Source organism: Poecile atricapillus, chromosome 2 (genome assembly GCF_030490865.1).
Source record: "Poecile atricapillus isolate bPoeAtr1 chromosome 2, bPoeAtr1.hap1, whole genome shotgun sequence".
Classification (NCBI taxonomy): domain Eukaryota; kingdom Metazoa; phylum Chordata; class Aves; order Passeriformes; family Paridae; genus Poecile; species Poecile atricapillus.
Genome location: NC_081250.1, coordinates 61,080,463 through 61,094,478, shown reverse-complemented (window position 1 = coordinate 61,094,478; position 14,016 = coordinate 61,080,463). Strand labels below are relative to the sequence as shown.

At 37.2% G+C, this 14,016-nt stretch overlaps 1 protein-coding gene across 1 annotated transcript in view; it reads left to right on the top strand.

The window, feature by feature from the left end:
- Window positions 1-14,016, top strand: part of CDKAL1 (CDK5 regulatory subunit associated protein 1 like 1) — a 377,070-nt gene that overhangs the window by 61,232 nt on the left and 301,822 nt on the right. Inside the window, exon 5 of the mRNA XM_058831551.1 lies at window positions 5,751-5,835. Coding sequence (XP_058687534.1) covers window positions 5,751-5,835 — 85 coding nt within the window. The remainder of the gene's footprint in view (window positions 1-5,750; window positions 5,836-14,016) is intronic.

Here is a 14,016-nt window from a genome sequence, read left to right as displayed (position 1 = left end):
AAATAACATATATGCAGGGTGAACCAATAGTTGTGTTTTCATTAATTGTGAATGAAGTAATTTGTTATGTCCAGAGTATCTCAGAAATTTAATGAGAAAACAGAAGCTGTGTTGCAATCAAGCTGATCCTTTTATATTTTACATCCTGATACTGTTGATAAGACATGAGTGGGATTGTTTTGAAAGACATTTGCAATCTGCAAAGTTGGTATTTTCAGCATGCCTTTGGGTGTTTCATATCATTGGCAAATGCATGGATTGTCTTCAGAGGTGGGAACTGATAATGTGTCCCTGAGATTTCAAACAAGTACCATCTGGAAACTCATGATAACTTGTGGTTTTGATTTGTAGCTCCTGTCAGGGGTGCAGACACGAGGAAAGAGCTTGTATGCTTGGAATCTTTTCTGTAGGACAAGTTGCATGGAAGTTGACAGTTAACTATATCTGATGCAATATTGAGAACTAGCAAATGGTAGGTAAGTATTTTGTGTGCCATGGAAAGGCACACAAATAAAACCCCAAACTTTTTCTTGATATTCTCAACCTTGTTGAGGTTTTTCCTTCTGCCAGGCAAAGACTATTGTCTGCAAATAAGCAAAGCCCATGTCCCTGAAGGAAGATGTACCTTCCTCCTGTGCTGATGATTCACAGCATTTCTGGACTAGTATTTATGAGAAGATTCTTTCCCAGTACTTGTTGAGGTCTCTCAGTGCCCAGTGGTCCAAGAAATCATTAAATTAACCAACACCTAATTTCAGTAATTTAATTTGAGTGACAGTGGGTTTCTGTGACACAGATGTTGAAAGAAAAGAAGTAGTTTAGCAACGTTGTTCCAGTCAAGATGCTACATGACTTCTGTAACTGGCTGTGAGGTGTCCTCATGCTTAGATATTTGGGGGCAGATGATTCCCTTGGAGTACAGTGCGGGCACACATTCCAGATACCTTGGATGTTACTGGGTCTGGCTGCAGAGCATGAAGTGGCAGCCAGGGTAGCAAGGGAGGGAGCAGAGATGTTTTGGAAGGAAGAATGCACATGACAAAATGTTTAATGGGGAGGTCCATAAATGGGAACAGAGGCTGGAATACAGCATGTGGAAAGAGAGAAACTGGAGCTATATTTGTTGTGTAAGAGAGTTAGAAGTAAGAAAATCAGAAAATGTGAGAAGGAAAACTCACAAAGTGATTAGGAACAGGATAAGGACAGCTAGAAGGAATGGCCCTGGAGGAGCCTTCAATGATTACAGAGAAAGATCTGCTTTCAGACTGAATTTCTCAGACTGATGTACAGTATTTAAAACTAGTATGTCATACTAGTTATGAGTCATGTTTTTTGAGCAAACTATGCTGAGCAAACCTGGTAGGGGTTTCAGTGCAGAGAGAGAGGAGTGACGTGCTGAAGTAAAGAAAGGCTGCTCTTTTAGGGCTTCACTAGTTGTGTTTCTTCTAATTTTTTGGTTTGTGAGTGTTTTGATTTTCAAGATGTAGTTTGGGGGGTTTTGAAGGAAAACAAAGTTTTGGAAAAAGAATTGAAAGACTAAAATTAAGAGACCAGGCAAAACCCAAGTCAGTTGTTTATTTTCAGCTGATACTATTACTACAGTCTTCTTAAGAAATTCTGCTGATTTATGGTTTCTGTAATGATAACAAACTTGACACTGATAGAAAATAATTGTAAATATTATTTTCCTCTGTAGGTATACTGATGTTTCAGACTCTTGCCATTTTATCATCTTAGTATTGCATAATGCAGCCAATTCATGTTTTCCAGAGTTTCCCAATTAGCTTAAGTGTTCAGAAGTTTCCATGACCTTTAGGTTCCTTTGTACTCTATGTTGTTTTTCAGAGTATGATAGACTTTGTGGTTTACTTCCAGTGTAGCCTTTTTTTTAATGGAAAAGATGTCACAATGCAAAAAGACCATGCTTTTGAGTTGTGTTTTTGAGTATTTAATACAAAGCATGATTTGATATATCCTTTTTTTTTTTTTTCTAAAAATGTCTTATCATAGAGGAAACTGTTTAAGTAGCTCATAAAAAAAGTTGTCAGCAAAATATCATAATTTAAAAAGTATCATTAGGCTGAATATAGGGCAAAAATAACTTTAAGAAGATCCCCTTAGAGAAGATTGTTGCAGGATATATGCACCTGTATCATATTCACTGCTGTAAATGACGTTCACTGTACTTATGGTTCTTGCTTCAGTTTTGCCTGTCAGTCTCTGTGACTTGCTGGAAAACCTTCTGTAAAGTTTAGATTGTCCTGTTCACTCAGATCTGTGTGAGCTTCCAAACACAGGCCTCTGTTCTTCACTGAAATGTTGGAGTTTTCTCAAAAACCTTACTTATGGAGTTGTTCAAAGTGGCAGGTAGAGACCTTCCAAGGAAGGGTGCGCGGTTGCCTTAGTGCGTGCAGCAGCACATTCATGTGGCGCTTCCCACCCTCACCTAAACACTTCCTCTGTCTGCCTGGACTATAGACAGGGAATCCTCAGGGCTGTCTGCCCCTGCCCCTCTAGGCATGTATTGAGAAGCCTGAGGTTATTTGTCAGAGCTCTCTGACTCTTTATTTGGGGACCGCACTGAGCAGTAGCACCTACTCATTTCAGAACAGTTATAGGTATATATATGCACGCATACACAACACACACACATATATATATACATATGCCTACATATATTTATAAGTAGCCAATAGCTCCAGTCTCTGTGCCCTGAATAAAGAATTGTTACCCTGGTGTTGCTTAATACTTAGTAATTATGAAGTCAGAAGATGTTGTTTATACATGCCAAGCCCAGTCTGCTGTTTTGGTCCATGTTTGTTTCCACACATCCATCAAGGCCTTGCAAAGCAAAATGTGACCGCTGACAAGTTATTCCCACAATGTTGCAAATGGTCAGATCTTCCTGCAACCTGATACAAAAAGGCTCCGTTGGCAATTTTTTTTCTTTTTAACTGAATTTTTTTTGAGAAAATGCAGTAGGCTGTGGTTAGTTTGCACCAGTGCATGCAATTATATAATTATGAATAGGGCAGTAAAGTACTAAGAAAATTCAGCTGTCATTTTGAAGAGTTGATATGGACTCTTACTTAATAAATTAATATAACTCATAAATGTGTGTCTATATGTTTATATATATGCCTAATCAAAACTTATATGTATGTGTGTTCATATAAGAGATTATGAGAATTAATTAGGAAAAAAAATATGCAGAAATAGAACAACTAAATATGATAAAACAATACTGTTGCTGTAAGAGGAGGACAAACCTCATCTACAGTTTTATTTTCCTTAAATGATTTTTAGCTGTGTGCATGAATGAGACTCCTTTTCCCAAAACTGCTCAAGAGATTTTATTCTGTGAGAAGCCTTTGCTTTTCATCTTCTGTTCTGCAAAGGCTGAAACCTGTTAAGGAATGAATTTACATGTATTTGGAAGACTTTTTTATATGTGTAAAATATATAAAGTGTTGCTGTTGTGCCTCAGTCAAGGAGTCAATATATTAATAGCCTGGAAACCAAACTGCTATGTGAAGTGAGTCCTGTTGGCTTAGTATGTAAGGACTTTCTAAACTTAAATGTGTTACTTTTTCCAAGGCTGTTTTGAAGAGAGGGGTTTGATTTTGGCTTTAGGGGGGAAGCATTGCCACAGTGTTGTCTCTTCCTGCACACCTGGAAGCCACGGTACAAGGAGGAACTGAAACCAAGCCCAGAGCTGGTGCTCTCTGTCTCATGGCATCTCCCCTCTGAATAAAGACATCTCTTGAAAATGATTGTGCTTTGCACTCGCCCATGAGGGCTGCTGCAACTGTTGTCTGTTAAATGTAATGTCTCACTTAAATGTTGGCCTCTTGCTATTTTGTGTGTGTGTGTGTGTGTGTGTGTCCCACCCCTTATTCTCAGGTGGGTGTGTTATGGGTGTGGGGCTGAATTTATAAACATTTTATGCTGCTGAGAAGAATAAGAAATACAAGGTTTTGGCAGTGTAACTGGAAAAATGTTTTTAAAATGTGTTTGTTTTCATACTTGGTACATCTGACTAGGCCAAGAGATCACTCTTTTTCTGACATTGAAGCTCTGATTCTTTGCTTCTCTGTACATGATTCCTAATTTTTTTTTTTTTTTTTTTTTTTTTTGCCTCTGATTATCTAATAATAAAATAGTCTGTTCATTAGCCTAAAAATGTAATTTTCATGCAGCCTGGGTTGGAGGAGAGATTCTTTGTCTTGTCCCATTTTTATTTTGACTACTATGTAGGCTAAAAGACAGTGCTTTTTCCCAACCTGACAGGGTCAGATATTTGTGTTGTTTAAAGTAGCTGAAGGTCTGAGTGTTGCTTTGTTGCCTTTCCCTGTTGTGAAAGGAAGTTGTGTTTTAGCCAAGTTAATAGTGTAATCTTAGCCAATAATGATTAGAACCCTGAATGTTTTCTCTTATTTAGCATAAGTTACATTTTATGTATTACTTTAAATCAAATTACTATTTCATAGGTTAAGTGGCTGATAGCTAATTGTAAATAACTATTTCTTTGAAGAAAATGTAAATGAGACAGAAAGCTTTTTCAATTTTATCATTTAGTCAGGACTGTGTATGCATGGAGGAAAAGGATATTCATGTCTGTATGGATACATTCATGATGAGTGCATATATAAATATGCCTAAGTCTTGGCAGGCTTTCTCTTGCTTTAGCAGGATGTCAATTTGAGTAAGGCATCCTAAAAATTATGTTTTACCTGTATTCATTGCTCACTGGCTTATGTTATTTAATGATACATCAGTCAGTACTTCAGTGCTCATTGTAGTGAATAGCAGCGAGTGACATGAATTTTCTTATCTAAACTTATACAAGCTATTCTGATGAATGCTAAAGCACTAAACTATTTGTGATAGATTATCTTTATTCTTTTGTTCAAAAAAAGAAGCTCTAACTTCACAAGGACAATGACTATGACAATTCTGTACTATTGGCCATGTTTTACAGGATTAGAGTTTATATATGTGCTTCTGCAGATAATCCTGGGATTCAGTTATGTTAATGAATTTAGATATCAATAGGCTCTGAACATACAGAAAGGTTTGGATCCTGAAAAAAATAGTATCCTTATCTAAATGGAGGCAGATACTGGTTGCATGAATAGCTTTTGTCTGAAAGTTTCTGAGCTATAATTACACCATAACTAAGATATAATCAAAACTAGAAATATGCATGTTTCTTTCCAAACCAGCTATGCTGACTTTTCTCTTTAGTAGAGGTTCACATTTTATAAATTGTGATTTGTTTCTTTTGTAGTATTAATTCACAGTGGAGCTGAAGCAGGGATTTTATTTTCTTAGTGAAACCTGCTTTTGTTGACCACTTAATTTTGCCTTTGTCTCAGCAAGATCTTTATGAGAGTATGCATTTCTGGGAGTTGTGACCATTCGTTTTAGCTTTGTTTCCCATGATGTGCAACTTAATGGTGTCACAGCTGGTAAATGAGATTAACTGTTAATTCCCCATTGGCAAAAAAATTAAAAAGAAATTACAATGGAAGTGCTCATGTACCTCTTTTTTTCCTAAAACACAAAACAACGAACAACAAAACCAGAAACAAGCCCTTCCAAGAATGTAATTGAATACAAAGTAATCTTGCAAATAGCCAACTTATTATTAATGGCTCAGTTTGGTATTTTTTTTTTAATATGTTATAAGTTAGAAGATGACAGATTAAATAATTTGTAACACAGGTTTGTTTCTTTTTGTTTTGTAGACAACTCTGCTGAAGCAGATTTATGGTTGCTGAACAGTTGTACAGTAAAAAATCCTGCTGAGGACCACTTCAGAAACTCCATCAAGTAAGTCGTTTCCTTACAAAGATACTTAATTGTCAAATAATACTGCATATCTTAAATCTTTGTGTTTTCAATCTAGAAGTAATTTTGGGTTTTAGAGCAAGAAATGTGCTGAGTTTGAGTGTTACAATGGTGAATTCTCTAGGATAGATTTGCAAGGTAGAGTGGATTTTTTTTAAATAGCAATAACTTGCAAGTGATTACCACTACACTTATTTAGGAGAACTGCCAACCCATTTAGTTAGGGGCTTTTATATCACTTTTCAAGACAATGTTGTAATAGTCTTCTGAAGAGTTGACTGTGCTTTTGGTTTTTGTTTTTTTTTTAATATGTGAATTGTTAGGTTGTTTCATTTTTCATCTTCTTAAATATGGCCTAACTGGGACCTCCTTTTCAGTGGTGTGCAGCAATGACCATAAATTAAATGACAAGTACCTTAACATGGGAAAGAACTTCTTTATGTTGAGGGTGTCAGAGCACTGAAGAGGCTGCCCAGGGGGTGGTGGAGTCTCCCTCTCTGGAGACTTTCCAAACCCACCTGGATGTGTCCCTGTGTCACCTGCTCTGGGTGACCTTCCCTTGGCAGGGGGTCTGAACGAGATGATGTCCAGAAGTCCCTTCCAACCCTACCGGTTTTGTGATTCTTTGAAAAGGGAATCTGGTATGTACTTAAAACCAGCTATTTCACTATACATTTTCCTGAAGGATTAGTTGATTAGCTTACAATACAAGTCTTGTGAAGAATGTGTTTTATTATTCAGTACCATTCCATTGATGTCAAACAAAATGACATGGCAGTGACTTTTGCCTCCAATTTCTGCAGAAGTGTAGTTTTGATGAGTGTAACTGGAAAACCTGTACATATACAGCTATCACTGCCCAGTGTAAAGAAACAATGTGGTATGTGTCTTGTAGATTTTATCTTTAGTAAACAAGTTTGGCTATTTGTGCAGTCATTTGTTTAGTGTGGTTCGCTGGGGATGGACTGTCTGTTGAAGTCCATTTTGGTTAGAAACACATGGCTCTCTGGAAGGGAAGGAGGAGAGAGAAGCTGGATATAAGCTACCTGCTTGCAGTGCTGGAGTTGCTAACAGACTCTCAGGGCTGTAACCTGGAACAGAAACCACTTGCCTGCTGTGGCTGGCACAGCAGAAATTTCCTCCACCCCTGAGAGTGCTTCACTTTGTGGCTGCTGGTGTGTACTTGGTGACCAGCATGGCTTATGCCTTTTCTTCTCTGTTGCCAAAAACAAAGAAAAAAAGCAAACTATTCCCAGAATACTTCCAACAGTTAGTGTGTATTGGCCAACAGAACTGATGACAAGATAGTTTCCAGTTCAGTTGTGGCCATCCTTCTATTTTACTCATCCTGTGCCAGAAATGATGTGGTATGGTGTGTGTCCTAGCCAGGAGAATAGAGTTGGTTAAGAAAGAGGGCCTAACTGAAAGCAAATGACCAAAAATATTTCTTTGAAGAACATGTTTCTGTTGCTGCTCTGTTCATGAACCTGATGTTACTTGTAGCCTTTTTATTATTTTATTCTTTATTTATTCTTTTTCATCCTTAAATTTCCCCATACTTGTTCTTTTCCTGTAGCATGCGTCATTCATTTTCTGATCTCAGATCCTGGCAGTCCCCAGCCATGGAGAATGACAACTTCTGTATTTTTTTCTGATTTTTCATAAGGTGTACTGTCACAGGGCAAACACATTGACTCTGTAAAGAATACAACTTTTCCCAAATAGTTCTTAATTTGTTACAGCAAAAACCCAATGCATGAAATTTGGGTGATACAAAATGAACTGCCATTATATCCTGTCACAGCAGCCTGTTGGTAACTATGGAGATCTTTGTTTTTCTCAACTGAGTAACAAAATAAATATGTAGTGTGTGTTTTGTCAAAGCGAACATGCTTGGAGTAGAAAAATTAATACTCAGCCCTGTAAAATTATTAAAAAAAAAAAAAATCAGTCTGAAAGTGTTACATAGTAACATATGTATGTTACATGTGGACATCATGTTCTGTGAAAAGATAATTTGTTTATTTGCCCACTGCATCAGTTCCTTCATTGCTTGCATGTATGACTTTAAAATGTGCTGATTCAAACCAGTGGTAGTGTGTTCACACTGGTGGTTAAAGAATGACTGTGGAAAGCTGATCCTTCACTAAAACCATGGGCCAGACATGGATGTGCCAGAACCCAACAATTCCTGTAGGTTCAACCTTTTTTGGTCTGATTTTCTTCTAAAAAAGGAGCAGAGCCACTCCCAGACACTCTGAACCTTTGCAGATGTGTATACAGCTGATACAAGATGACTGATAGTATAATCTTTATGCTGTTTTGTTTTTCTTTTTTCTTACAGCTCTTAGGGATAGTCTCCTGTTCTTCAGTATCAATAAAGTTGAACTTGCTGAACCAGAGTAATGGTGTGGAGGGCAATTAAAGACATTAGCTTATTGATGAGAACTGAGAGAGTTTCTTGGGCAGATTTTATTCTCAGTTGGTTAATCTTAAAATAAGATTAAAGTAGAGTTAGTCAATAGCAGTAAAGAATTCCCACTATAATTAAGTGGGTGGAGTTAAAAAAAAATAAATTATTAAGGCTTGTGTTTTGATTAGTGATGAATCTACCTCTTGTGTAGTAGAGTAGTTGCTGGGCATTCCAGGAAATAAGCAGCTTTTGGAAAGTTCCATTTTTTGAAGTTGACTTTATTTTTCCTTCGAATTTAAAATTAAATAATACTTTAAAAATAATCTATTTATTTAAAAGTCAGTCTCATCCTTGTTTTGCTGACAATGTTTCAGTAGGATGTCTTTGTTTTGGACCTGGTCATCTGTCAGTGTGACCAACTTGGATGAGTTAGCTGTATATGTATATGTGTTTTATAAACAGTATAGATAATAAAAAATAAAATATCATTAAAATTCTTCCAGAGAGGTGTCACTATTTATTTGTTTTGGGGGATGTTGGGTAGTTTTTTGGTGGTTCATTTATGTGCCTCTGCTTATTGTGTTTTTAGGTTTTTTTGGTTTTTATTTTCTCATTTGCTGAAGGTTATCGGGTAACATTTTCTGCTATAATTTATTTTAGTCAAAAGTAGCATTCTTAAAACTTAGCTGTTACTAATAGCAAGAAGAAACATTCAAGAAGTTACTAACCTTAACTTGTGTAAACCACAGTAAATCTAGTAAGACTGATGAAGAAAATTAAGCCCATAAGTGTGTGCTAGAGAAGCTTGTTTCCTTTAAAATAAAGTTATTTTGCTCTTCAATTTCAGCCTCCATTAATTTCTGCGTGCTCTGATACTCTTTTCTGGACTGTTACATCTCAGATATGTAACCCAGTTTTCCTGATGACCTCTGAAGATTCAGAGACTCTTGAGTGTTTCTAGGTAGCAGTCTTTCCCCTTGCTTGATCCTTTCCTGGGTGCTGGTATATGTTACTTGTGTTCGGGGACTTTGGCCTTTCCTTAAGGAGTTCTCTTGCTGGCTGAAGTATTATGTTTAGGAATTTGGTGTCTCTCTTATCAAAACAGCCAGAATGATGTTGTCTGGGAGGAAAGGTGGTTATGCTGTTGAGGTGTTCGTGGCTTGTCTCATGGCATAGAATAAGTCTGACCACTATAAATAATTGTCTTTGTTACTATAGATAATTAACATATAGCATTAACACACTTTCTCTGATGTATTTGCTGCTGCATTCACTTTAAGGCATGCTCCAGTGTGTGTTCAACCCTTTTCTTTCTGAAGGCTATGAGCTGTGACAGATGCGAGGGCTTTTAGCACTGAAGTAGCACCATGTGGCTTCCAGTTCTGTCCTTGCCTCAGTTTTCACCAATTCATGAATAAACACTGTGTGTGGGATCTCACTTTCATGGTAGAAGGAGCATCAAAAAACTTAGAATTTGTGGAAATGTTAGTTTAAGAGGACTGTGATTGTAGACCTTGCAAGTTGTTTAAAGCTCTCAGTGGATTAAACTGAAGAGTAAAAGGCATGACTGCCTTTGGATGCTACAGGATTTCTGTTCACCAAATGCAATTGTGTTGATGTTAAGTACAAAAGGATGCTCTTCTTTAAGAAATAAAAAAGCTTGTTCGGAGATAAGAATAATTTTCTGCAGCTTGAAATATTTGAAAATGAAAATAACCCTGGAAGAAGGTTTGTTTTTTGGCTTTTTTTTCCCCAACATTTATGAATGTAATTTGTATGATGCATTTTGCAAGTTGAGCAAAATGAAAAATCGCACACTATGCAGGGTTATCACTTTCTTTAACACAGCATTAATCCTTTTGCTGTTCCTAATACATTTCCAGTGTAGAAGCAGACTATGATTTAGAGTTATTTATACTGTTCATGCAGTAAAATCTAAGGCGTGATGTACTTCCAGGAGAGGAAACGTAAGTATTTCAAAGCTCTTTACTTAATGCCTCCTCTTAGCTTAAGAAGATAATTTCCACCAGTTTCTGAGTTTCATAGCCTGGCTGTTTGTTGGATTTTACAGGAGCAGTGTGTTGCTGTGACTTCCAGTGTTTGTGTTGGAGTACTTAAGGTTAACTGGATGGTTCTGAGAACTGTAGGCAGAAATACTGCTGTTTTCCACTTGCATTGAAGAAATCTGAGGAAGACCTGAATTCTCTGAAGTAAAAATGCCTGCAAAACAAACTTAATTGGGTGGGAGGAAGTTTGACACTTGATTTCTTTTGCCCCTAAGACTGTTGCCAATAATACTCCTTGCTCAGACTCTCTAAAGTCTGAAAACCTTGTCTTTTGCCAGGGTGAGAGGCTCACACACTTACATATTGATGAAGTGCCTCTATTCAAGATTTATGCCATATTCACAGTGAGAGGAACTCCTTCCCCAGACAATAGGAGTTACTTGGTTTTGAGTGGAGGCTGTAGATCAGTTACCTAGAATTTAAAATCACAATTCTTTTCTAAGAACAACCTGAGGAGCCTAGGTGACTACTGAAGTTGCTTAATCAAACCCTTGATTGGAATAGATTTAGGCACAACATTTACATGTTTACAGATGTAGGAGATCTATTAAGATCTCAGCAATCACACACCATTAACCAAAGTTAATTTTAAAATTAGTTTTGGAGCTCATTGTTTGGTAAAGAAATTATATTTTTTTTAGGAAGTGCTCTAATCTTTGATGTAATGTGTACAAATTAATCAGTTGAAAACACTGAGTATTTCTCTTATGTTCACCAGATTATTTTTTTTTTAAGCTTCTGGGTTTTCCTTGCAAAAATTTCCAGAAGGGTTTTCTACTTCAGCATTTGAGAATTTTTCTTTTGTACAGCTGTGCCCATCCATATTGCAAAACAATGATTTTTAAAAATGTTCATTCTACTAGTTAACGTTTCTCAGCTTAAGCAATACCAGCTTCACAGTAATGTATTTGGTCAAGCTTTACCAAGAAGCATAGCTGACTCCAAATGCTCTATGGCTTTTAAATGCTGCAGAAGGATTTTATAGGCTTAGTACAAAAATATTATTAAACTGAAGTCTTAATTTAAAACCTTACCAATCTAGTAAGTATTTTTTTCTTCTTTTTACACTTATTAAATATTGTCATCCATGCTTTTAGTGTCTTAAGCTGATGGAAGACATAGCTGTTGATGAAAAATTCTGTGATTTAGATGATGCTTGTTAGTGGAAGTTTTTTAGCTGCATTTGAGTGTGTTCTTTTTCTTGCACTCACAACTGCCATAAAAGAGAATGTTAAAAGCTGTTTGATGTGATGTTACAAAATTTAAAAAAAGCACACCATATAGAACTGACTGCTTTCCATTGCATAGTGTTTAGAAGATAAAAGGATTATGGACTGCTTGTGATTGCATGTGTTACATGGCCACATTTTGCAGAGATTTGCAAAAGCCTAGGCTGTAAACTTGCGTGCACTTTAGTTTAATGTTTTAAAAGGTTTTTAAAAAAGTACAAGAAAAGAAAAAGAACCTGTTAAAATCAACTTCTGAATGTCATTATAGAAATATTTTCTATTCTGATAGGATCACATTTGGGACTGCTCTAAGTACTGCATGATACTGATGCTTTGAGATGTTGGCACAGTGCTGATTAAGCTTCAGATGCTCTAGTGGGCTAATCAGCTTTTAGATACTCTTTATCTCTCAAGCCAGATCATTGGGGACAGATATAGATTTGATCACAATTTTAGAGAAGAAACTATGGCCAGGACATGAGAAGCCAACTCTATTTCATGACTTCATATGTCTGTATTTGAACTTTTTGCTGAGGTCCAGGTCCCCAGCTATGTAGGCCCCAGGAGCCCTGGTGCTTCACAGGCAGTGTTTACAGACATTGAAAATCAGTTGAGTTTAAGCATTGCTAAACATACAAGATGCATTTTCCTTTGCAAACAAAGGCAATCAACCATTACACTTCAGTGATATGTGTAAACAAGAAGGACTTCTCATTTAAAAAGTATAGCTCTCCTGGTAGCTCATGGAGTAATGCTTTCACCTTTCTCCTTGTCAACCAAAATGGGGACACAGGTATCATAGAATTGTAGAATAGCCAGAGCTGGAATGGACCCATAAGGATCATCAACTGGCCCTGCATAGGACATGCCAAGAGTCACACCATGTGCCCGAGGGCATTGTCCAAATGTTTCTTCAACTCTGTCGGGCTTGGTGCTGTGACCACTTCCCTGGGGAGCCTGTGCCACTGCCCAAACACCCTCTGGTGAAGAACCATCACCTCATATCCAGCCCACACCACTCCTGGCACAGCTTTATGCCATTGCCTTGTGTCCTGTCACTTGGTCTTTTTCCATCATTTTAGAACAAGAACTTGCAGGCATGTATAACCATCTGAAACATGTTTCAAGAAAATGAGCAACACTGAAAAGGGTGTCTAATTCTCTTCAGACTGCATTGCTGATGTTATTTTTCAGTTAAAAATCAAAACAGTTCTTCCCTCTCCTCTCAGACTTGGTCAAAATATGCATAATTTTAGGAAACCTCTCAAGACAGTTTGTAAAATTAGCAAAAGTAAGTATTGGGCTTTCCTAGTGTTTCTCATGCTGTTCTGCCATATGCTTGCCTTTGTGGATGGGGTGTTCTCTTGGGCTCTTAGTGCTGGTGACCCCCTCTTTGCATAGACCAGGGAACAGATACAGTAGAAACTGTCAGGAAGATGGAGGTGCTGTTTTGGGCCAGAAGTTTCAGATTTCTTTTGCTGCTTAATCAAGGGCTTTAAAGAAGAGGCTTTTTGAGAGATTTGAGACATTTGAGCAAAACTGTGTGTGGTTTCCTATTATGGACATGTGCATAAAAAACATGTTGAAATCTGTTTGAAATGTCTTGCTTCTTTTAACAGGGTGGGGACAATGATTTCTCATGAGCAAGTTCCTTCCTTGATTTAACTCACACTTCAGATTAGCACCTTAACCTCTAGTTTGTCCTTACTGGATTGGAGGGTTTTCTGTTTTCTGTTCAAAAAATAGGCTACTAATAAAGACTTTAAAAGTTTAGTTTGGGTTGTGGTGTGCAAAAGAATAAAATTCACCACTGTGTACTGTGAATTGTACACATCTCTGTGAATTTAAGGTTTGTGAATGGAACCAGAATATTAACAGTTTGTAAGTCAGCATGGTGGAAAATGCCCCTATGGAGTTTTCTGAAGCAAGGAGCTGGTGACGATTCCTGAGGAGCTTGTGATTCAAACAGTGGTGAGATAGCGGACAACTGCTGGACACAGCAGCAGTCTGAGACATTGTAGTGTGTTTTTTTATTACTTCAAACAGTAGGCTGTGTATATTTTCTTGTCCTTGGAACAATATTTATGACTTATCCAAGCAGTCTGTGCCCAGTAGTGGACTACTGAAGCTGAACTTTGTGTTGTAATTAATCTGGGGATGTGCAGTTAGAATCCTTGCTGCTTCTGCCATGTGACATTCACCTCCCATCTGTTGGGGAATTTATTGTTTCTTTCTCTTATTGAGAGGTAACCAAATTACTTGCTCCAGCACTAAAAAGTGCAGGAGATACGAAGAGATTTTAGATTTTCCTCAAATAAACAATAATGTTACTGAGAGAGGATGTACTATTAATTGATGTCAATTGAAATAACATGGGACAGGATGAGGACAGAGCTCTGCTTGGTTTGGTTCACCTGTATACAGAAAGTACAGTCATAAGAAGTGAAAAAGAAAG